The 24,834-nt window shown below is 33.3% G+C and overlaps 2 protein-coding genes across 4 annotated transcripts; both read left to right on the top strand.

The window, feature by feature from the left end:
• Positions 1–458: 458 nt before the first annotated feature.
• Positions 459–12,807, top strand: LOC140041064 (tax1-binding protein 1 homolog). The gene is made up of 14 exons (XM_072087444.1): positions 459–526; positions 1,015–1,136; positions 1,779–1,958; positions 2,455–2,795; positions 2,963–3,202; positions 3,603–3,758; positions 4,560–4,697; positions 5,280–5,462; positions 6,159–6,317; positions 6,673–6,853; positions 7,106–7,323; positions 8,153–8,290; positions 9,548–10,026; positions 10,507–12,807. Exons 2-14 carry the CDS (start codon positions 1,037–1,039, stop codon positions 10,733–10,735), a joined length of 2,742 nt encoding a protein of 913 aa, XP_071943545.1. The 5' UTR covers positions 459–526; positions 1,015–1,036; the 3' UTR covers positions 10,736–12,807.
• A 6,025-nt stretch (positions 12,808–18,832) lies between these two features.
• LOC140041066 (uncharacterized) lies at positions 18,833–22,251 on the top strand. Of its 3 annotated transcripts, XM_072087446.1 has the most exons (4): positions 18,833–18,999; positions 19,674–19,853; positions 20,988–21,180; positions 21,361–22,251. In XM_072087446.1, exons 3-4 carry the CDS (start codon positions 21,039–21,041, stop codon positions 22,098–22,100), a joined length of 882 nt encoding a protein of 293 aa, XP_071943547.1. In that variant the 5' UTR covers positions 18,833–18,999; positions 19,674–19,853; positions 20,988–21,038; the 3' UTR covers positions 22,101–22,251. The 3 variants fall into 3 exon arrangements, 2 of the variants coding, with proteins under 2 accessions (XP_071943547.1, XP_071943546.1); XR_011842809.1 differs by having other exon boundaries at positions 19,674–21,180; positions 21,361–21,447; XM_072087445.1 differs by having other exon boundaries at positions 19,674–21,180.
• The last annotated feature ends 2,583 nt before the right edge of the window (positions 22,252–24,834 follow it).

Raw genomic sequence — 24,834 nt, 5'->3', positions numbered from 1 at the left:
CTTTTTAAAACCTAGGCCTAGATGAAACAATTAAAGAACAAATTAATTTTGTAGCTCTTTATGAACGTACGCTAAAAATTACTGATAAAAACCCAATAATTCTATACACGCTTTATTCTTTCTGTTTGGTCTGTTTGCGTTTCATAATTGAGTCGACTTTTTTTTCTTGCAACATTAGGTTTAACCAATGAAAATGGTATATACAATATTTTTTAATCGATCGATCTCCACAAAATAATTAATTTTTACTTTAAATCAACAGGCCTACTGTGTGGTCATACGACTAAAAATAACTCATCTACAAAACCAATTTGGTAACCCCTACCATGTACCATGTAAAATCATGCAGATTCAAATTGAAACACAATCATATAAGATCGTGGCAGACCGCATAATTTCGTAGTTATAATCAGCCATGAAAAAAAACAATGATGTCGTCATGTTTATTTTCTGTCGCAGTCGCAATACACAGGAGGAAGATAAGGATAATTTCACATTCGTCGCACGTAAAATAACTGAAATATAGGTTTGTGGTAGATATTTAATAGTCTAATTATCTTACAAACTTGCTTTATATACTTGGTACAATTATAAAATGTATTTTTTGATAAAATAGACTGTAAATTTGAGTATTTCGGGATGGAAAAACAATCGAGTAAACTTGATTGTGGTGGGTGGCCAAACAAAAATGTCCACAGCCAGCCAGTTGCGTACAAGACAGGCCTCTAGGCCTACTGACACTTGACTTAAGTCAGGGAAATTGGCTAGCTAGTCCTACTGTACAGTACTGTACGTTTAATGTAATACAGTTGGCGTTACTATTATATACAGTGATATGTATACATTTATTTTTAATAGCAATTACGTCTAGGCCTAAAATAGGATATCTTTTTTTAATGAATTGCATTATTTTAGTATAAATTTAAAAAGTGAAGCTCTATTTTTATAAATTTATGAATAAGTTAATATTGTCTGTGTAGTGACCCTTTGTGTTTTGCTTATTATTACCGCTAGAACTTGGTAATAATTTAAAGCCATGGAACGGTCAGCGGAATACTGTACTGAAAAGGATTTGAACCAAACCATGGACTATGCGCAAGTTATATTTCACAATGTCGCTGAGAATTATCCACCAGGTTGGTAACCATGTTTTAATACTGTAGTACAGTCAACTCTCCCAATACCGCACTCTCTGAAAACCAGAAACTCTCCCAATACCAGACTTTTCTTCAGAACTAAAATGTCCCAAATGTCCCAAATGTCTTTTTAACATTAAAAACTCATTTAGAATATTAGACTTTCCGGAAAACCAGACTTATTTGGCCGGCCCAAAGGTGTTCGGTATTGAGATAGTTTACTGTCTGCATTTTAAAAATCAGATAGGCCTAGTCACAGTGGAAAAATCATAATTAATATGAATATTAATATAACTAGATTGAATGGTATTTTGAAACTTGAAAATGTACTAAATAACTTTATTTGAAATAAGATTTTTCTACAAAATAGACAGAATTAAAAAAGAAAACTTCTTTTGTTTATCCAGCTCTTCAATGACCCATGTTTCTTTGTTTGTGTTCTTGCGGTTTTATTCCCTTTTTTTACAGCCTTTACCTTTGTTTTCTTGCCTACAAAACAATCAATTTTTTATCTGAATAATAGTTTAATTTGTAATGAAAATAATTGTATTGTAATCAATGTATTTACAAATAGTGTATACTCAATACAAGTAATATTAATTGATAAATTACCACTCAGCTGTATTGTGAATTTTGTTTCAGATGCTCACATTCAATGTAGCTATACTTTAACTAAGTCTATTGAGCCAAATAAGAATGATTGGGTAGGTCTGTTTAAGATAGGTTGGAGTACTACCAGAGAGAAGATCACCTATGACTGGGCTCCCATGCCAAATGATTGGCAGACAGGCCAAGAGTACAAACTGAACATTCTTTTTAATTGTAAGTACATTATTGACAAAATTACTGTATTTGCATATATTATATTACAGCTTTATGCATAATATATATATTTTAATATCAAAACAACACAAGGTAGCTAAAGTACAGTAAAGTTGAAACTAAAGCTTATTTGCTAATGATTGTGGTGCCCATCTCTATTTCATTTAGACCCCACTGTATTCTGCAGGTTTGTGAATTACCTTCCAAGTATTTTCAATACCGGTACCCATTTTTTACCTCTAGGTGGGAAGGTAAATTAAAAAAAATCTTGCTCAAGGACTGCAGTGACCAAAGCTTGAACCCACTACCTTTGGATTGCGAGTCCAACTTAACCACTACACCACATGGCCCCAAAACAACACAAAGATTACAACAACATGATACAATATATAGATCATAAACCAGTAGCGGTTTTACTCAACTGTAAGGTATATTTACAAGGTCTGTATTGCAATTGAAGAATATAATCTTAATTTAATCTTTATTCTATTGACAGCGTACTATCTACCTAAAGATGATGGCGAATTCTACCAGTTCTGTTACATCGACAGACTAGGCAAGATGAGAGGTGCGAGTACACCTTTCCAGTTCCTTCACCTCACTGATGTTGAGTTCGTTGAGATTGATGATGAGTATGAAGACATGTTGATGATCCAGTCTAAGACCATCATCCAGGAAGAGAAGCTAAAACGCGCCATTGATGAAAAAGAGAAGATGGTAGAGAAGCAGAAAGAGCTGGAGAATGCTAAAGATGAACTGGAAAAACAGCTGGCAGAGACATCGAAGGATCTTACAGAGAGTAATGCTAGTATTGCTGAGCTAACTTCACTTAAACAGGTTAGTTTGACATTTATTAGCTTAATCAAGAATAATTCCTGGCCTCTTTCAAGAAATGCACACACTGTTTTAGTGCCTTATAAAGTATCAATTTATGCTATTGTCATTTTGTGTGGAATTTTTTTGTCTTAAGTAGACTCCACCTTAAATGTTCTCATCTCTCACAGGAATTGTCATTAGAGTTAAACAATCTGGAAAATCAAAGGAGCCTATTGGAGACAAACGTGGGTTTGGCGTCTGACAAAATCAAGAAACTAGAAGAGGAGAATGCACGCTACAAGACGATGCTGGAATCTACAGAAGCTGACTTACAAGAAGTGGTTGCAAACAACAATACATTGAGTTCAATCAGAGATCAACTAACAGCTGAACTTATGGATGTTAAGAAAGAGAAGGACCAATATAAGGTAGGCACAATCATTTTTTTTTTTTTCATACGCATCCAACAGCCAATTACAGGATGGATAAACTACTTAATAATGTATCGTGCTTTTTAAACTAAGTCTCATTTGAGGCTTAGGTAGTGGAGTTGAAAGAGTTGTGAGTTACAACCATGGCACTAGGACAGAATTGAACCCTGGACCTTGGGATTGGAGAGCAAGCATGTTAACCACCAAGATACAGCTCCACTTTTGTTATAAAAAGTCAGGGTCTAAAAATACTGAACTTAACATAACATTTATAGGCTGGGGTCTGATGGTCCCCCCTCTTGAATCCCCCTGACGCAACAGTATCCACAAACAAAAACAAAGCTTAAGCATTTATTTCTAGTGTTTGCATTATTTCTATTTCCTTGTAATATTTCAGGAACAGTTTCTCTCATCTGAACAGGAAGTAAAAGCTCTTGAAGTGCTGCTTCAAGATATGCGTAGGCGTTCAGAAAAATCATGTGAATTAAAACGTGAGCATGAGGACGAGAAGAAAAAGATTGAAAAAGAACTCCTGGTTGCCAGAGCTGATAGAGTATGTTGATTACTTTTATTTCACTTATGCCCTGTTCTCACTTCATAAATTTATACTACTTGTTAACATTTGACTTACAACATATTTTGATCTCCCATTTTATTTCACATTTTGATACACTTATTCTCAAACCCAGCAAAATTGTGGATTAAAGTATTGTTGTTGTATAGTTGGGAGAACTATTATTAGCATAATGTACTGTGATTGGTCAGTTAAATGCAAAAGAGTACTAAGCTGTGTTTACACTATCAAACTTTATGTGACAATGTGCCCATATATGGACATGATGATGTCATATCACTACCATATTTAAGCATATCACTACCATATATGGGCACATCACACCTTTTTTATCAAACTAGTTTGATAGTGTAAACAGAGCTTTACTTCAACCATCAACAAATGAAAGCTGTTAGTGAAGGCAGGTATTGACCTTGAAAATGACCCTGCGTAGTTTTAATCTTTATTTCCTGTCATAATAACAGGATTATATTTGTATTAAATAATTTATCTAATTTATCTATCATAGCATGGAGGTATCCTCCATGATCATAGTGATATCAGTGTTGTGTGTTTTATCACAATTATTATTGTTTTTATGTTTATAATAATATTGTATATCGGAAACCTACAAGCTGACCTGATTAGTCTGGTTTTCCAAACATTATATTATTCCGAATGTGTTTTCAATAGTAACAAATCTTTGTCCTTTTGGACCTTAAAGCTCTGTCTACACTATCAAACAAGTTTGACAAAAAAAAACTATATTACAGTTTATCCATATTGTATCAATAATTTTAGGACTATTTGAGAAGCAATGAAAATCGTTTGGAACAAGTAGAAAGTCAACTAGCAGCTACACAACAGACAAAGTCTATGCTAACAGAAGAGATTAGCACATTGAAAACAGTTCAACACAAATTATCTAAAGATCTGGAGGTAACCAAATGAATATTTAGAATATTATAAATTGTAAATGATATTTACAAGAACGTCCACAGAATATAAAATAGAATTTGTCATACCTTTAAAGACTAAATAAGCAGATAATAATGCTTAACAGTTTTACTTTAAAGCTTGTTTCTCACTTGCGACGCAAAGTACGCAATCTACGCATCGTAAGAAAATGCCCTTCCAATCATTGTGTTTGCCCCCACCTGCGTGAAAACAAACCTGCGATTTTTACAGCAATGGTGTGTCGTCGGTTCCCACTTGCGATTATGCAATGCATCACTTTGCGTCGATACGTCGCTGCGTTGAGTTCTAGTGGGAACCACGCTTAAATTAATATTTATTCTATAGTTCCAACAGGGCTGCAGCTTAGAAACAACAGGGCTGCAGCTTTAGCAACAACAGAGCTGCAGCAGACACTAGTGTTACTCCACAAACTTCCTGACCCTGGGTTACTTATGCCCAAATAAATATTTGAAATGAAAATGAAATGACTAAATATTATAAATAATAAGATTAATAATAGGAATTAAGAACTAATGTGTTTTGCTATTTGATACATTTTGCTAGAATGCATCAATTGAGAAGGACCATGTGAACGACAAACTATTGAAAACAAGAGAACAGTTCAGAAAGAAAGAAGCCACACTGCAACAAAAGATTATTCGACAAGAACACGCTTTTAGGGAGAAAGAGGGCCTCCTACAGGAACAGCTAGAGGTCATGCGGCAGAGTATGAATAAATTAGCCAAGGTAACAAACATTTAACCTTTCTCTTTTATTTCCTTAAAACGTCTCTCATTTTATATTTACTTTTTACATAATTAAATATATAAATGTTCTTACCCTCATTCTTATCTATAAAAAAAAGTTTCAATAAGTTTTATTTTTCTTGCATATTCACATTTTCTCAAATGATTATAGGTCTGTCTACAATATCAAACTAGTTTGACAAGAAAGTGTGATGTACCAAATAAGTAGTGATATGACATCATTATGTCCATATATGGGCACACCACATTTTTTTGTCATAATGTTTGCTAATGTAAACAGAACTTTATACTTATTAAAATTGAATTTCAACAGAGAAAGAAACATTGCATTCTGGTAATAATACTAATATACACTTTCATGACTTGAGATATACACTTTCATGACTTGAGATATACAACATAGAGGGCGCACCAAGATGGCTAGAGTGTTTCTGTTAATCTCCCGAAAAAATATATTGATTTTAATTTATTAGTTTTGTCAGTACATCCATTAATTCATCTTTTTTTTGGAACACCATAATGACATATATCCATAGCAAAAGAGAATGTATCAATTGATTATTAGTATACAAATAATAACTATATTGCACGCCATGTGACCCACAATCGTCCAATCAAATGACAGGAATTTACTTAGGTGTTATATAATAATAGATAATGTATGGATTCTATTTAGGATCATGAAAAACTACAGAAGAATGTGAAAGACACGGTGATAGGAGGGCCGTCTGAAGCATTGAGGGTGGCTCTAGACGATATCACAGCTAAACTAAAGAGGAGACAAATTTTATATGATCAGCTGTTTAAAGAAAAAGTTGAACTAGAGAAGAAATTGGTATGATATATTTTAATCATCTTTATCATAACAATCATCATTATTACTGACCACTCTTCCTTTTTTTTTCCTATATTTATTTATTTATATTTATTGTACAGTATTTTCATTGTAGTATTTTTTTCTATTTTGTTGTCGCTGCTTAAAGTCTATTTCTAGACTTATTTTGACCATCATTCACATTTATAAATAATTAATAATTTATTAAGAATATATATGTATTATTTGGGGAAAACCAATAAACAGCAACAAACATAACATCCAGTTTTGCCTAATATAGTCATTCTCAACATAACATAAATAATATTTTAAAACGTTAATGTACAGTTTTGTGAAAAAACATTATTTTTGTTAGATTGCCATTGAGCAAGAGAAAACGGATTTAGTTCAAGAAAGAAATGACTACAAAACGCGTCTTGGAATGGCAGCAGAGGAGTACAAAACCAAGTTTTTAGAATGTCATCAACTTCAGAGAAAACTGAACAAAGTTGACAAGAGGCAACCGAAGGAGGAGGAGACAGACGAGGCTGTCAGAAGTAAGCTATCTTAAGCTCTGTCTACACTATCAAACTTGTGATATGTTTGAATATGGTAGTGATATGCCCAAATATGGTAGTGATGATATGCCCAAATATGGTAGTGATATCATGTCCAAATGGTGGCGATTGCCAACATGATGGTGGTGATTGCCAATATTATATACGTGAACAGTTCTCTGTATGTGTTGAATGGCAAATGTTTATTTTCTCTTACTTACTTCCTCTTACAATTCCATATTGATATTTCAGAAGAAGCAAGCACAATGCTTCAACAGGCTTGTGAAGGAGCAGTAGACAAAGGCACTCAATCTGGTATACCTGCTGTTGCACTGAAAGACCTCCCAGATAAACAGCAAGACAGAGATAATACATTTGATATTAATGAAGTTAAACAACAACTACACACAATGGAAGAGGAACTCACCAAACGTGATAATAAAATCAAAAAGTACAAAAAATTATATCAGGTGCGTAACCTAAACCAAACCCAATACCGTTTTGATTACGGTTATTCGGGAAAGTACCTCCAAATGCAAAACCAATCACTCAGAATTTGTACTAAATGATACAGCTTGATTATTTTACACTACATTATTTTACACGTTCAACCTTTTGGGATAGTTAACTCTAGTTTTAGAATTACATGTACATAAAAAAATAAATTAACATCGAAACACACTTGCTGATTACAATTACTTACTTACTTTTTACTTGTTTGCATAGCTATCCCCATTGTTGGGGACATTTCGCCGTCATTGACATTATGTTGACATAGCACAACAATGAGAGTTTTAAATTTTGATGAGAAGGTCATGGAACACTAATTAATTAAAAAAAACTGAAAACCTGAGACTGTAACCCTAACGGGTACTCTCCCTCCGGGTCAGGGAGATCCCAAAACTCATCGGTGGGCAGGGGCGCTCATCTCCCTGTTCAGGACTATTCCTGATGATTACCCAGCCTATTAGTCTATAATTTAAATAACCTAGTGCCATCATTTAATTGTTTTTAACAATTTTACGTTGCCTTTAGCGTTTTTACAATCTGCATTTTTAATAGTTTTTTTAACATTATTTTACCATAAGCCTATAAATAGTATTTTAACATTACATTGTGATGTATTTTTCTTTGTAGTTTTATTGTCTTAATTATGCCAAGCAAAACAAATTTCCATCTTAAAGTGAACCAACAACATTTCTTGAATGTTGAATAACAGTTATATAAACCATCTTCTTGAATGCAATTAACCCTGAAAAGCTGTTATCATGAAATGTTTCTTATTTGATTGATTCACAGGAAGAGAAGATAAGAAATGAAGAGCAGTGCTCAATGTTTAGTAACCAGATGAAAGATCTTCACAATCGATTGATGGACGAAACACAAGTAAAAGAGGCAATGAAAAAAGATTTTGACAGGCTTTACCAAGAGAAAGAGGTAAGAACGCTGGAATTATTTTGAATTGGTATTATTTAACCAATAGAACATAATAATAACAATATGAATTATGTGATGTTCATTTGAAGATGACAAAAAAATTGATATTAATAATGTGAGGATAAGAATGATCGTATATTCGGTTTGGATCACAATTATACTCGCCTGAATTTTATTATTAAATTAAATGAGGCAACAAAGAAAAAAATCCATCATTGTGTCTTCTGTTGAAAATTATTACCACCTATCTGATAGCCCCTGTGTCAGGGGTATTACCACCTATATGATAGCCGTTGGAAATTATTACCACCTATCTGATAGCCCCTGTGTCAGGGGTATTACCACCTATATGATAGCCCTGGGTCAGGGGGATTACCACCTATCTGATAGCCACTGTGTCAGGGGGATTACCACCTATCTGATAGCCCCTGTGTCAGGGGTATTACCACCTATCTGATAGCCCCTGTGTCAGGGGTATTATCACCTATCTGATAGCCCCTGTGTCAGGGGTATTATCACCTATCTGATAGCCTCTGTGTCAGGGGGATTACCACCTATCTGATAGCCTCTGTGTCAGAGGGATTACCACCTATTTGATAGCCTCTGTGTTGAGGGGGATTACCACCTATCTGATAGCCCCCTGTTTCAGGGGGATTATCACCTATTTGATAGCCTCTGTGTCAGGGGGATTACCACCTATCTGATAGCCTCTGTGTTAGGGGGATTACCACCTATCTGATAGCCCCCTGTTTCAGGGGGATTATCACCTATTTGATAGCCTCTGTGTCAGGGGGATTATCACCTATCTGATAGCCTCTGTGTCAGGGGGATTACCACCTATCTGTAGTTGGTTTTCTGTACTGTATCTATTTCCGAAGTATCATAGGAATATTTGGTAATATAGCATCACATGTGTTTCACATGTATCTAGTAGTAACCTAACCCTCAACCTAACCTTACATGATACAGGCACCATATTTGATATAAATAAGATGCTGTATTACTAAACATTCCTTTGATACTTCGGAAATAGATAGATGTGGAGATACTGCCCTGGGAATCGGGTGCTATCTGATAGGATAGTAAAATACTGCACTGGGAATCGGGTGCTATCTGATAGGATAGTAAAATACTGCACTGGGAATCGGGTCCTATCTGATAGGATAGTAAATCAATTTACTATTGGTAATCCTTGGTTTTGTGCCTAAAAACATAAAATAAATACATAATAAATAAAAATGTTTTTTTTTTTTTCAGTTTATGATCCAACAACTGAAGGTAGAAGTTGAGGCTTTGAAGGCTGCAAACCAAGCTGCAAACCATTGCAGTAACTCAGCAGCAACACAAGAAGATCCAATAAGAAGAAAACCAAGTATCTACGTGAATCCATACGCTAAAGATACAACGGACCAAGTGTATGACAACCCTTATACCCCACGCCCAAAACACGTTGTTGTCTTTCAACCCAAAAGAGAAGCCAACAAATTAAATGTCAATGGATCCGAGGAAGTATCTCTTTTACCGCCACGGAATCCACCAGTAACGATGAACCTACCAGAACCATTGGAGCCTGTGATGACTCAAGGAGCAAAGATTGCTGCAATGAAAAATGTCATACAGAAAACCACTGTTACTATTGATGAGCTGGATCCTGTGCAAGTTAATCTACCTAATGCAACTCCACCCCCTGCTGCTGCTGCTGTTGCTCCTAACAGCTCTACCCAAGATGATGACAAGTATGATTTTCTTTTTTCTTATTAAATTACAAAAGATTTTAAAAATTACAATTTACCGACTTTTTTATTTGTGAAACATAAAAAAAAAAATTGAATTTGGATATTGTAGGTTTTATAATAATAACACTGTAATAAGATTTATTAAGCGCACATATCCACCCAACTGCTCAAGGCGCCTTTGAAAATCCTAATCTGTAATATTTCACAAACCTTTATATCTGATAGATATGTGACGTCTAGAAAAGACTGATAGACCTTCCTTTCAATTTATTTATTTCAACAATATTTTACGAAAGTGGTCCATCCAGTTGAAGCTGATCATTAAGGACCCTCACAAAAATACAACATGACATACAGACATAAACATATAACAATTAAATTTAAATTAATAGAATTTATAAAAATAATGCACAAAATAATTCTCAAAAGAGAAATATAAAAAAAAAATAAGAATTAATGTTTCATTAAATATTTTTTTAGGGAAGATGTGGCTGTAGAGTTCCATGATGCTCCTGAGTTTCCAGTCGAGACTCAAATAAGATGTCCCGAGTGTCAATTGGTGTTCCCTCCATCGATTCCACACCAATATTTTATCGACCATGTCACGTCGCACTCTGGAAAGCAGTGTCCTATGTGTGAATTTACCTGCACGCCAGAGAACAGTCAGGAAGAATTTGAGGCGCATGTACAACAGCACTTCAGGGATTAACTGAAAGCTTTTATCTAGATTTTATCTATATATTAGATATTATCTAGATTAGCTGAAAGATTTATCTAGATATTATTCCCGTAATAATATAATGTAATAAACCATTGCTTTGTACATAATCAGTTGAACATGCTTTCATTGATTTTAATGATTATTTTTTACTTGTTTCTTTTTATTAACTTTTACGAGGGAAGAGTGAAACCATCTTCCCTGCTTTTACGAGGGAAGAGTGAAACCCTCTCCCCTGCTTTTACGAGGGAAGAGTGAAACCCTCTCCCCTGCTTTTACGAGGGAAGAGTGAAACCCTCTCCCCTGCTTTTACCCATATTTTCCACCTACTTGTCGTGAGGTAACAAACACTATATTTTAGAATCACTTAATTTTACAAACATCTTTTACTATAGTTTTACTACTAATAATAAACATCTTAAAAGATTATGTTTATACTTAAAACATAGGTCCTAACCAAGCGGATGATTTATTTCTTGGCACTGGTGGTTCCGATAATAACCACGCCCTGAATTATGTTAAAAACAAACATAGCTGTACATAAATAAGAAAGTTTTAGTTCATAAAAATAATGTTTTTCTTCATGTTATTACGATTCATGCATAATATTATGTCACTCAATATAAAACATTATTTAAGTTGACTTACTGAGTTGTTGCTTAAAAGACATTGTTATAGAAATATAGTCACAGAAAAATCATAATAAAACTTTAGAGTAAGGATATTAATAAAATTAAAGTATATATATATAATATTAGTGGGTTTTCCCACAAATCTGATTAGAGTTTGTAAATGTTGACACACTGTTTCATTGAATTTAGCATAATATATTAAATTGAATTGTATTATCAATTACATTTTCAATGTTTTACATTTACAGAAATTAATTTAAAAAACAGTACAAAACTAAAAGTACAAAATGTTGCATTTGTTTATTTCAGTTTATCTTTGCACATGCTATTATTAAGTGTGCCGGTTTGTCTGTTGGTCCCATCATGTTTAACATACTAATTATCAATATGATTATGTACATGATTTATAGCTATCAAATTAATTGTAGAAACTTTAAGTTTGAGCAAGTGACATTTCATTTAATTGATTTAAGCTGTCTACACTATCAAACTGTATGTGACAACAAAATGTGATGTGCCCATATATGGACACGATGATGTCATATCACTACAATATTTGACACTTTTTTTTGTCAAACTAGTTTGATAGTGTAGACAGAGCTTAAGCCTTAAAAAAAATTGTATAAATTTGAGTAATCGTCCCTTTTTGCTAAACATTAAAGGTTGAAGCAAATCAGTTAGATATTATCAGTATAAAATACTCAATACAATGGTGGTATATGTTCTAACTGTATTTATAACATGCATTTCCTTCTCAAATCAGATTGTCATATATATATATTCTCAGATTAAACATAAGCTAATAGGCCTTTATGAAAATGTTTTAACTCATGACCTATCTATATACAATAATGCTAAAATTGTTTCAATGTGAAGAAAAGTTGCATGTCAAAATAGAAATCGAAATAAACATAAATTTGATATGAGCAGGACGTGACCTGCGAAACCGGCTTGAATCACGACGTGACCTGCGAAACCGGCTTGAATCACGACGTGACCTGCGAAACCGGCTTGAATCACCTGATTTATAATTGTATTATAATAGCAACAAATGTTAATGTTTAGCCAAATTATTTTGTTCATTTTTAGAAATTTAGACCTAAAAGCTATGTTCAATATTATATTGGGTTGAACGATTTTTCTGATAATAGATTTTTTTTTCTCCATCAATATCATGGATAAGAACAATTATTTTCATGATATTGTGTGAGACATCATTATCATTTATCCATCGGTTGATTTAAACTTTTTACGTGTATAGAAAGATATATAGACAGAGTTTACATGCAGAGAGAGTGTGTTGAAATGGATATTGACGGATTGTATGTGTGGACACACCGTGTTATTTATTGAATGGATGGATTGAATGTTTTTTGAAAGATTTAAATAAATATTAAAAGAAAGCTGTGTTGTTTGTGACTTAGTATTTTCTGTTCTACCTATGTTTTGTTACATATATAAATATGTGATATCACTGTAATTGCTTTCACTATGAATTGAGGTATGTGGCTGGCTAGAGACCATAGGCTGTTTTCAGTATTCTCCCGAGAAGGTAAAAATCATTATAATTCATGAGATTTAAAAAAATTTTATAAAAGGGTTAGGTCCAGTTATAATTAGGAAGTAGGTCATCTATCTTGTAATTATTTATCATTGAAAACAATTTGTATCTTGCATTATTCCTTATTTTGCCTTAACCTAATAGGAAATAAATAATGCGGGCGCTTACTCAACAATTATAATATTCAGAATCACTGTTATCAAGATGATAATTGGATTGCATCGCTACAATAAATAAGGCAACAACAGGACACTGAACTCACATTGCCAAGGCAGGAACTCGTAACAGGCTTTTGATCTTATGTTTGGCTACGAAAAATACCAAAAGTTCCACTTTTAAGCAAGGAAAAATGGCGTTCTTGTTTTCAGATGTCGGCTCAATTTCCATTCCGTCTCTTGCCTATAAACTACAATTCTTAAATAAATGTACCTAGAGTACAACGGCTTGTTCTTAATGTAATATTAGGCCTACATCTTATTTGGGATTCAGTTTTTACCGTCTTATTAATTTTCATTTGCTTATTAAAAATTTGAATGATCTTTACAGTAACAATTTGTCTCACGTGTGTATAGGCCTACCAGGGGAGAGGATATACTAATAATATTTTCTTTTTACATACATTTATTTTGATTAACTTCATTTAACAAAACATTTGTTGAGTTGCACATGGTGCATATATAGAAAGATTATTATCGGTCGTCAGAACGCAATCTGTGTAAAAGTTTGTTTATTATTGCATGTAAAAAGTTGCCGATTTGTGGGACTCAATTTCTACAATCAATGAATTTTATTTCATAAAAATTAAGTACAATCTATGATCATTAATTTGTAAATTAACTTAACTGTTACGCTTCTAAAAAAGATAAACACAAATAACATAACAATTAATATCAACTTCCGTGACAAAAAAAATGAAAATAAAATTGTTAAAAATGATTTTTTTGGAAGGATGACTAAATAAGTTTGAGAGAGAGAGATTTAATACTGAAAGAATGTTACATCATGGTATTCTATCGCTTGAATTTTGTTTAAAAGGGGTGCGGTACAACGTGAAAAGTTTGATAATTGGTAAAATAAATCATTCGACCATTACAATTCTCACGTTTCAACGAATGACCATGACCCCACGGGTCATATTAATCGAATCATGGCGTCGAAAAACGTTTTCATTTTAAACATTGCGGATTGTGGACGACTTTCATCACAGGATTTCAATAAAAGTGGTAAGCTTGGTCTAATCATAAGTACCTGTAGGCCTACTATGAGTTACTAACGTAAGGAAACATGTAACATGCTTGCTTCCGTACGAAACACGTTTACACTCTATACCTGCTAGTAGCTTGCAGTAGAGGCCTACTAAAAAGACTAGTCTAAGTAGATATATAGTGATCCTATTGTCGAATCGACCGCCTATCATAGAATCGGTCGCGGTCGAAAGTTTGTTTGCGATGAATATTAATATTACAAAATGACACCATGGCATACGTATTGATTTGTCGCTTGCCTTTAATTACTGGCACATATGCCTTTGTTAATAATACTATTATTAGTAGAAAAGGGAAAATAATGTAGTAGGCCTCCTAGGCCTAATCTGTGATTTGTAAAAAAAAATAACTTATTGTGGAATTAGTGTAGCCTACTGTAGGCCCGGTATACAAACAAAAATCAAAACAAGAAAGTACCAAGAGAAATGCATCGTCAAAGTTCAGTAATTTTTTTAAGTATTTAGAAGAAGAATTTATGCAAGTCGGGAAACAATAGTCAATACGCATAGGCCTATGTGTTCACCAGGCTAGATGAAAAAAGTTCGTATTTTCTGAGAATCAAGTTATGTTAAAGATGTACCAAACTGTAAATTTCATATTCTTGATTTAGGTTTCGTTCATCCATCTCGTCACCTGGTCTTCCATGAGCAGATCAGACATTCTGGTCTGGTTTTATCATTAGAGAAAGATGCCGACTCTGTTATCAAGTTGAACAGATTCTTTTTACGCCATGGACAATTATCTATAGATGTCAATATCACAACAGACATGGTATCACCATCACAACAATTATGTGGTGTGTTTACTGTTACATATGTCGGTAGAACCTCATTTGTATGCATGTCTCAACTGATTTTGAAAAACCAGCGAAAGTGTTTTAGTACGATGATTGCAAAAGGGGTTTGTGTGAGTCTTGAAACGAGAAGGCCTACTCCATTACCAGACAAACTCGTAAAAATGTATGCACCTCCTGTAGATGCCCTAGGAACCAAACCAAAGATCGAAGAGTTAGAAACTTTGCAATCTAAAGATCAAAAAATCTACGAGAAAACCATGGTTGTTGGTAAAGAAGATGTTGACTTGAACGGACATATCAATGCAGCTGTTTACGTTAAGTTTTGTGTTTTAGTTGCTAAAAACAGCATTAATGATAAAATATTTGGCAACATTACTCACGAGCTGTTAGAATGTAAATTAACAAAGCTTACGTGCGAGTATATTGGTGAAACCCTTGAAGGTGATGACGTCAGTTATACAATGTGCCAAGATTCACAAAATAAATATCTTTTCCACTTTGAAGCAAAGAAAGATGGGGTTCCTGTTTTCAGATGTCGGTTCAAACTACATTATCTAACCTCTAACCTATGATATATTTACTGTAGTCCTAAACTAAAGCTAGGGATCATATCTATGCACGGTATATAATATTTCGTATCTCAACGATTCAGTAAAATAAGATAAACACAATAACTTAACAATTAATATCAACTTCCGTGAAAAAAAAACTGAAAATAAAATTGTAAAAAATGATTTTGGGAAGGATGACTAAATAATTTTTTTTTGCCTAAAACAAGAAATATTTCTTACAAAAAACGCTGCTCGCTTATTGAAGTAACAGTTTTAAAGATATATTTTCCCTCTAGAAAAAATTTTTATTTAAAATTTGTTTTTGAATGTGTCATTTTATTTATCACATAGGCCTAATAGTTATTTTACCTAAAACAATGTAATTTAAAGCCAAAAAATACTTGAATTGATTGAACGAGTTGTACTGTCAGTAAATAAATAAAGTATCTAAATAAAGTTTATATATATATATATATATATTTCTTTTCTCTTTTTATACGTGAATAAATATTATTTTTTTGTTACAGAAGTGAATAACTTTGATATGAAACACAGACTCAATTTCTGTCACTTTAGTTTATTTTATTGCTATTATAAGGACAAGTCTGGCGGTCAATTCATCACGCCTAGATACTTCAAGTGTGAAGTATCATATTACAAACAAAAACTTTATTGGACTGTTTTTATAATAATTCAATGATTACCTGACAGCGAATTAATATCGGTCTAGATTGACAGTCAAATAGGACTCATAAATACCAGAAATGCTTTGGAATTTGTAATTTTAGCATGACGTGCAAAAAAAACCAAAAACGTCAGCCTCTAGTACTATAACTGACTGAAAAAAACAACGTGAAAAAAAAACCCAATTTAGTATGTTACATCACGGCATTCTATACAGTGAGTATGCTAATTTGTTTAGCCACTTGCATTTTGCTTCAACATGAAAAGTGGGGTGGGTGGAGCTTATTTTATTTTGTTGATCATTTTGATAAGTTGATAACTTAAATCATTCGACCATCACAAATCTCACGTCTCAGCGAATGACCATGTCCGTCCTCACATACGGGTTGTATTAATCGAATCATGGCGTCCAAAAACGTTTTCATTTTAAACATTGAGGATTGTGGACGTCTTTCATCGCAGGATTTCAATAAAAGTGGTAAGCTTTGTCTAATCATAGTACCTGTACGCCTATTGTAGGCCTACTCTAAGTTAATAACATAGGAAACATGCATCCGTACGAAACGCGTTACGTTACCACTCTATACTTGCTAGTTAGCTTGCAGTAGTAGAGGTCTACTAAGACTAGTCTAAGTATATTGTCGAACCGGCCGCCTACCATAACATCTGTCGCGGTAGAAATTGTGTTACGATGAATAATATTACGAAATGACACCATGCGTATTGATTTGTCGCATGCCTTCGTATCAATCAGTTGTTCATATAATATAATAATTACCGTAATATACTGTATCTGGGTTAGTGCCAAACACGTATGTAGTGTAATTTCTTTTTTTAAATATTGAAAAAAAAAAAAAGAATCTCAGACAAAAAAAACCAACTGAGTACTGTAATTTGTAAAAAAAATAGGAATTGTGGAAATAAAGTGTATACAAACAAATCAAAACGAGAAAGGCAACCAAGAGAAATGCATCGTCAAAGTTCAGTAATTTTTAAAAGTATTGAATAAAATAGTAAATTCCAAGCTGAACGGAAGAAGTATCAGGAAACAATACGGATGTGGATAACACCTGTGTCCACCAGGCTAGGTTTCCTTACTTCGAACAGTTCATTTTTCTTTCAAGTTATGGTAAAGATGTAGGCCTAACAGTACAGTAAACTGTAAAATTATTTTCATATTCTTGGTTTAGGTTTCGTTCATCCATCTCGTCACCTGGTCTTCCATGAACAGATCAGAAATACTGGTCTCGAGTTATCGTTAGAGGAAGATGCCGACTCTATTGCCAAGTTGAACAGATTCTTTTTACGCCATGGACAATTATCTATAGATGTCAACATCACAACAGACATGGTATCTGAACCAGTATGTGGTGTGTTTACTGTGACACATGTCGGTAGAACCTCAATTTTGTGCAAGTCTGAAGTGATTTTGAAAAACCAGAAAAAGTGTATTAGTACCATGATCCAACAAGGGGTTTGTGTTAATCTTGAAACGAGAAGACCCACCCCATTGCCAGAAAAACTGGTACAAATGTACGAGTCTGTTCTAAGAATCAAACCCAAGATCGAACAGTTAGAAACTTTGCAATCTAAAGATAAAAGAATCTACGAGAAAACAATGGTTGTTGGTAAAGAAGATGTTGACTTGAACGGACATATGAATGCAGCTGTTTACATGCAGTTTTGTGTTTTAGTTGCTAAAAACAGCATTAATGATAAAATATTTGGCAACATTACTCACGAGCTGTTAGAATGTAAATTAACAAAGCTTACGTGCGAGTATATTGGTGAAACTCTCGAAGGTGATGAGATCAGTTATACAATGTGGCAAGATTTTCTAAATAAATATCTTTTCCACTTTGAAGCAAAGAAAGATGGAGTTCCTGTTTTCAGATGTCGGTTCAAACTACATTATCTAACCTCTAACCTATGATATATTCACTGTAGTCCTAAACTAAAGCTTGGGATCATATCTATGCACGGTATATAATATTTCGACGATCCAGTAGCGTTACCCACATATTTGTTATGATAAATTTATTTAACTATTTTTTACAAGTCGTTTAATGCACATATGTAATTATAATATATGTTTTGTTCTTTTGTTTATATTAAATTTAATACAAAGTAGGTTTGTTTGTTTGTCATGTACGTATATTCAGTCACCACGTGTATTGTCAAAGCTAAAACACCAAACAATTAACCATTACCATTATACCATGTCATAATGTACAAGAAGAAAAGTCTTTAAATTATCCTGCACTTTTCGAATTTTATGCCAGAGATTTTCACCTTCCTTTATAAACAAAAATTGCTTGAATAAAGAGAAAATATTAATATATTTTTGGAATTTGCTTTGAAAAATGACTCGCCGATAGACGAGAGGATGAATTCGGGGACTAATGCGGTAGGCGGTTTGACGAAAGCTGGTGAAACGTCACTTTTATATTTAATATTGCTATTCAACAACATCCTGAAAAATGATTGAGCGATTATAACTTTTTATAAATATTAAACCATTATCTTAAAAACACTTAATTGTTGTATTCATTTTCAATAGGTAGGCCTAGTACTCTTGACTATTGAGAACCAGAACAGCCACTACTACGCATGCTCAAAACAAAATGTTTACCATAACAGCAATGCTTCAAAGGGTACAGCTGAAACGAGCTGGCTTAGGTATGTTAACAAGAATGGCATCGACAAACAGCACTAAAGTTGATATCGGCTGTAAAAACCTGAGAAAGGAGGACTTCAATGAAGCAGGTAGGAACCTATAGTTGTGTTGTAATCCGAACTTTCTATACCGTGATCTATACCGTGATCAAACGGATTCAGATCAGTTTCTATGTATACACATTGTACTATAGTGTGAGAGATAATTATATTCTTCTTTCCCCGCCCCTTTTAAGTTGCTTCATTTATATTCATTAAATTCACTTTAAGTGTCTTCTGAGTCCTATCCTTAAAAAATAAGGAATATTTTGACAATAATGAATATCCTACCAGTATTGTTAATATACTGTAGCACACAGAACCTATCCTTGTAATATTATGAGTTTCATTGTATTAAGCAATATAATTTACTCATAAATTGCTCAATTCAAAATAAGAATGGCTGTATTGTAGTGTTGTGGTTGGTTTAATGTTTTGTATACATTTTGTATTTTTTAAATATTTGTATTTCCATATATATATTTTTGTAAATAAACATTTTCAGCCTTCGCGCTGCATGTTTCTGATATGAGAAAAAAAAAACTAATAAGAGTATTTGAACTCATGACCTTGCGATCGCTAGTTATTTATATATTAATATTCAAAATGACAGCCAAAATTATTGTTTTCATATCAGCATGGTTTGTTAAGTTGACCTTACATTATACTTACTTAATGAACACTTTCCGAATTAAGTCGTTCATTATTAAGTTATTTATCTGTAGGTTTTATCCGTCCTTCAAGACATGCACTACTTCACGAAAAAGTTCGTATTTGCGGTTTGCAATCAGCATTGCCAGAGGACTACTATTCGTCTACAAAGAAAGAATCCTACTTTGTGCGTCACCAGCAAGGATTCGTTGACGAGAATGTCACCAGCGCTATGATATCAGAACCTATACACGGTACGTATAGCGTTTCGTATATTGGGACATCGTCGATTGTTTGCCGTAGTAAGCTAATATTAGAAAAACAGTGTATTAGTACATGTATTGCGCAAGTTATATGTGTTAATCTTGAGAGCAGACGACCTTGCCCAATACCAACATTATTCACAGATGCGCATTCATATGCTGCGCATGCGCAAAAGCCTAATTTCCCGGATCTATCTGAAACTCCAAAATCTTCAGATGAGATCTACAGCAAAAAGATAATCGTTGGCAATGACGATGTGGACGTGAACAAACACATGAATGAAGCAGCATATATCAAGTTTTGCATCGACGTTGCCCAATCATATTTTACGAGTAACACTGATAAAATACTCACATATGTTACATCAGATATTTTAAATGGTCAGTTCCGAGGATATATTGCTCAATACTTTAGCGAAACACTGAAAGGAGATGAATTACATTATACAATGTGGCAAGATTTTAAACAAGATTATCTTCTTAATTTCGAGGCAAAGAAACAGGAAAATGTTGTTTTTAGATGTCAACTAGATTTCAATTCAATTCCTAAAACAATTTGAATATTTCCATTATATATAATTATCAACAATAGAACTATTATTTATCGCTATATGTAAACGTCATTAGACTTAGAAAGGATGTCGTGATAAGTTATGTACCTCACTCTGAACGTAGAATGGATATCATTCCTTAATGCTCGGTTCACACTAGAGACGCAACGCAAGAACATAGACTCAACGCAAGTAAGTTGACCAATGACAAGCGACAGTTTGAATATTTTATCGCTTGTGATTGGTCATATCACTTACGTTAATGAAATCAGAAAATAACACGTAGAAGTTTTCATTTAAATATCTAAACACAAGCTGTAAAAGCAGCAGACAAATCAGTAATTTGTTTGATTTTAATACATACGTTAAGAAAAGCTTTTAAACTAAATCTAAGGTATTCTTCAGATGGTTAAAGAAGCTAACCAGTATAATATAACAACTTTACAATGTGGTACTGTATAAACGCGGGTTGAACATAAGTAATAAAGATAATTATAAGTAGTAAATATTTAAGAGTTTGTCCTTTTCACTGACTTAATTAAAAGTTTTAAAAAAATCCTTTACCGTCAGTCAGTCTTCAATCAACCTAAGAACCAACACTGCTCTTCATCTTTCATCATCCGAAATGTTTACCATAACACCAATACTTCAAAGGGTACAGCTGAAACGAGTTGGCATAAATATGTTAACAAGAATGGCATCGACAAACAGTACTAAAGTTGATATTTCCGGTAAAAAACTGAGAAAGGTGGACTTCAATGAAGCAGGTAGGAACGTTTAGTTGTTGTATTTTGTAAACGTATAATTAATGTTTTCTATCCCATGAACGAATAGATTTTTAAAAAATCCTAAACTTGTGTTCATTATCATATCGATTAGTACTAAAATAATTAAATAATACTCTCTTAATTAGACTAACAAATAATATTTATAATTGTATATTGCAGGTTATGTCCGTCCGTCAAGACATGCACAACTTCACGAAGAAGTTCTTAAAAATTCAAATAGAAACTTCTATTTGTCTAGGAAGAAAGAATGCTACTTTGTACGTCACCAGCAAGGATTTGTCGACGATAATATCACCAGCGATATGATATCAGAACCTATATACGGTACGTATAGCGTTACGTATATTGGGACATCTTCAATGTTTTTCCGTAGTAATCTCATATTGGAAAAACAGCAAAAGTGTATTAGTACATCTAATACACAAATTATATGTGTTAATGTTGAAAACAGACGACCGTGCCCAATACCAAAAGAATTGACAGATAGATATCCATATGCTGCACATGCGCAAAAACCTCATTTCACTGCTCTTTCTAAAACTCCAGGATCTTCAGATGAGATCTACAACAACAAAGTAATCGTTGGTGAAGAATATGTGGATGGAGATAAACACACGAATGAATCATCATATATCAAGTTTTGTATCGACGTTGCCCAATCACATTTTACGAGCAACACTGATAAAATACTCACATATGTTACACCAGATATTTTAAATGGTCAGTTACGAGGTTATATTGCTCAATACTTTGACGAAACACTGAAAGGAGATGAATTACATTATACAATGTGGCAAGATTTAAAACAGGATCATCTTCTTAATTTCGAGGCAAAGAAACAGGAAAATGTTGTTTTTAGAGGTCAACTAGATTTCAATTCAAATCCTAAAGCAATTTGAATAATAGGCCTATTGTTTAGTCTCCTCTATTACGATGTTGCTGCATGTAGGCCTATTATCTGAAAAAGTAATGTTTAACTGGGTATGGTTTTCAAAGGTGTTCTCTTGGTTCGCAATGATAAGTTATTTACACAGTTAGGCCGAATAAATATTAATTCGTCTTCTTCGGTCCGAATCACCGGATGTTCAGCGCGCCGCGCCTACCAGGTTACTACTGCGAGTATTGACCAATCACAGCCTCTAGGGGACAGTGTTGTTGATAGCAGGTTATCAAACTTGGCAAAAGATGTTATTATATAAGGTTGATTAGTAACCTAAAGTTGTTGACGATATTGAACTTCCAAAATAACCTAATAATTTCAATTCTCCATATAAAAAGCCTATAGTATGACCAACGCATATATATATTATAAGTTTGTTATCTTTTTGGGTCACGTCTACTATGAAAACACTGATTAAACAACACTTTTTTTTCCTTTTTTATAAACACTTTATTTAAAGCTTAGGTACAGGCATGAATTTAAATATAATATTTGGTTAATTGTACATAAATAAAATATTTGTATATGAATTTCCCTTAATATGGTCAAATACAAAATTTGGCAAAATTCTTCTATAAAAACCAAGAAGACTTTTTTTCAGTAGTTAGGTAGTTAACCTAATGCAATAACATGTCTGGTGACTCCCTAGAAGTTGAAAAAAGATGGTGGATATACGGTGGATAATTTTTGCTATAGCATGAAAATAAAAATCTAAAGTTGAATAAAAATATCAGAAATGTAATATTCAAGTTATATTACCTATATTTAGTCATCTGATAACATTTTTTACCACACCGTTTATTTTTTATAGCTTTTTAAAATTCCTCTCTATTTACAAAATTTGTGTACAAAAGAATAAAGATTTTACTGTGTAATAATGTGGCATTTAAATATTTGGCAGTATGCGCAATTGTTGGACGCTTTCTTTCTATACGCTCCACATCATCTATCATTCATGGTTTTATCTTCTCTCGTCTTGATTATTGCAATTTTCTGTTCTATGCCCTTTCGAATTTTCAAATTAATCGTCTTCAACGAATACAGAACTCGGCTGCTCGTATCATTACGTTAACTAACCGTCGCTTTTTAAAATTGCATTTTATTTGTCAGGAATTTGTATGATTTATTTCTTTTTTATTTTTAAATGCGCCTTGAGCACTCTGGAGTGGTATGTGCGCTATAAAAATCTTATTATTATTATTATTATTATTCACGTTTCACCTGTTCTTCGCTGGCTCCCCATTGACAATCGAATCAAATTTAAAATCTTGCTCCTTACTTTTAAAGCACTTTTTAACCAACCTGCTTACATCCGTCAATAAAATCACCTTTTATGTTCCTGGACGGACTCTTAGATCATCTGATGATTTCTTATTCTCTGTTCCACGCATAGCTAAACCTTTGGTCATAGATCGTTTTCTTTTGCAGCACCCACACTCTGGAATTCACTCCCCCCGCAAATTAAACACTGCTCTTCTGTTGCCTTATTTCAAAAATTGCTCAAAACGACAGTTTTTAAAAGTAAATATAACCCTGAGTTTGATTTAGCTATCCAAGAATCAATATGGGGTTGCCATGAATAGTCACATATAATTATTCCTAGGAGCTTAGTACGGCATACCTGGTTAACAATACATTTATTAATAATTGGACGATTAAATACCGACTTATTTTTCTTACAGCTCACAATTAATTCGCATGTTTTTTTTTAGCATTGAGGGTCATAATGGTTAAGCCGAGTCCATGCAAGGGCCGAGTTACTAGGGGTTTCATCAATATTTAATAGTGGATCTAGAGAAGGGAGGTGGTTAAATTCCGAGGTCAATGAGGTAAAAAATTGATAAATTTTATTGGAAAGCAAGGTATTGTCGCCGTTACACAGCAAATTTGACATTCCTACAAGAAAAGAATTATCTTTGCATCCTAGATTGAGAAACCTTTTGGTGTGCTTCTACCAGGATCGGAAATCGGCGAATTCAAGAGCTTAGCTACATTTTTTTGGTAAAAAGATTTACGTAGGGATTTTGACATCCGGTTAACTTTGTTTCTCAGTGAGCGGAACGTTTACGGTTAAGATTCTTATATTACGGTTAAGATTCTTATATTTGGAAGTAACCCAGGGTTTTTCAATCACATCAAATTATGGCTGCCATATGCCAATATACGTACATTGTCAAGGATTGAACACTGGGCATTATAGTGCATCCGGTTTACTTATTTGGTGCACTAACAGTAATGTAAAAGTGTATAAAATAGAGGAAAATAATTATTCTTACTATTATATATAAAAATGCAATGATAGGAGTGAGATATAAGATGTATTGAAATTTATTCAATGTCAGTTGTATTATAATATTACATTAATCAAGTGAAATGCATTGTAAATAAACATTTTATTGATGAAGAAATAAAGTAGGTCGAACCTACATAAGACAACAAAAAAATATTATGATAAATCAGTAATGGTACAATTTATAATAATAGCATATGACAGTCATAATTTGATGATTAAATATATAAATGCATACATTATATACGTTTTTAATGGCGGCCACCTTGGAATCCAATATGGTTGCCATATGCTATTTTTATAAATTGTACCATTGGACTGATTTATCATAATATTGTAAGATTTATCACACAAATTACGTTCGTACGTGGTTTAAAATAGGAGCTACTATCAGTTTCGAGTA

Source organism: Antedon mediterranea, chromosome 2 (genome assembly GCF_964355755.1).
Source record: "Antedon mediterranea chromosome 2, ecAntMedi1.1, whole genome shotgun sequence".
NCBI lineage: Eukaryota > Metazoa > Echinodermata > Crinoidea > Comatulida > Antedonidae > Antedon > Antedon mediterranea.
The sequence above is the reverse complement of the archived record's forward strand: the minus strand, read 5'-3'. Positions and strand labels throughout refer to the sequence as shown.

Coding starts and splice junctions, on each gene's coding strand:
- LOC140041064 (XM_072087444.1), top strand. CDS start 1,037: ATGGAACGGTCAGCGGAATACTGTACTGAAAAGGATTTGAACCAAACC. Junction 1,959..2,454: donor ACTGAACATTCTTTTTAATT/GTAAGTACATTA, acceptor TTCTATTGACAG/CGTACTATCTACCTAAAGAT. Junction 10,027..10,506: donor TCTACCCAAGATGATGACAA/GTATGATTTTCT, acceptor ATATTTTTTTAG/GGAAGATGTGGCTGTAGAGT.
- LOC140041066 (XM_072087446.1), top strand. CDS start 21,039: ATGTTTACCATAACACCAATACTTCAAAGGGTACAGCTGAAACGAGTT. Junction 21,181..21,360: donor GGTGGACTTCAATGAAGCAG/GTAGGAACGTTT, acceptor TGTATATTGCAG/GTTATGTCCGTCCGTCAAGA.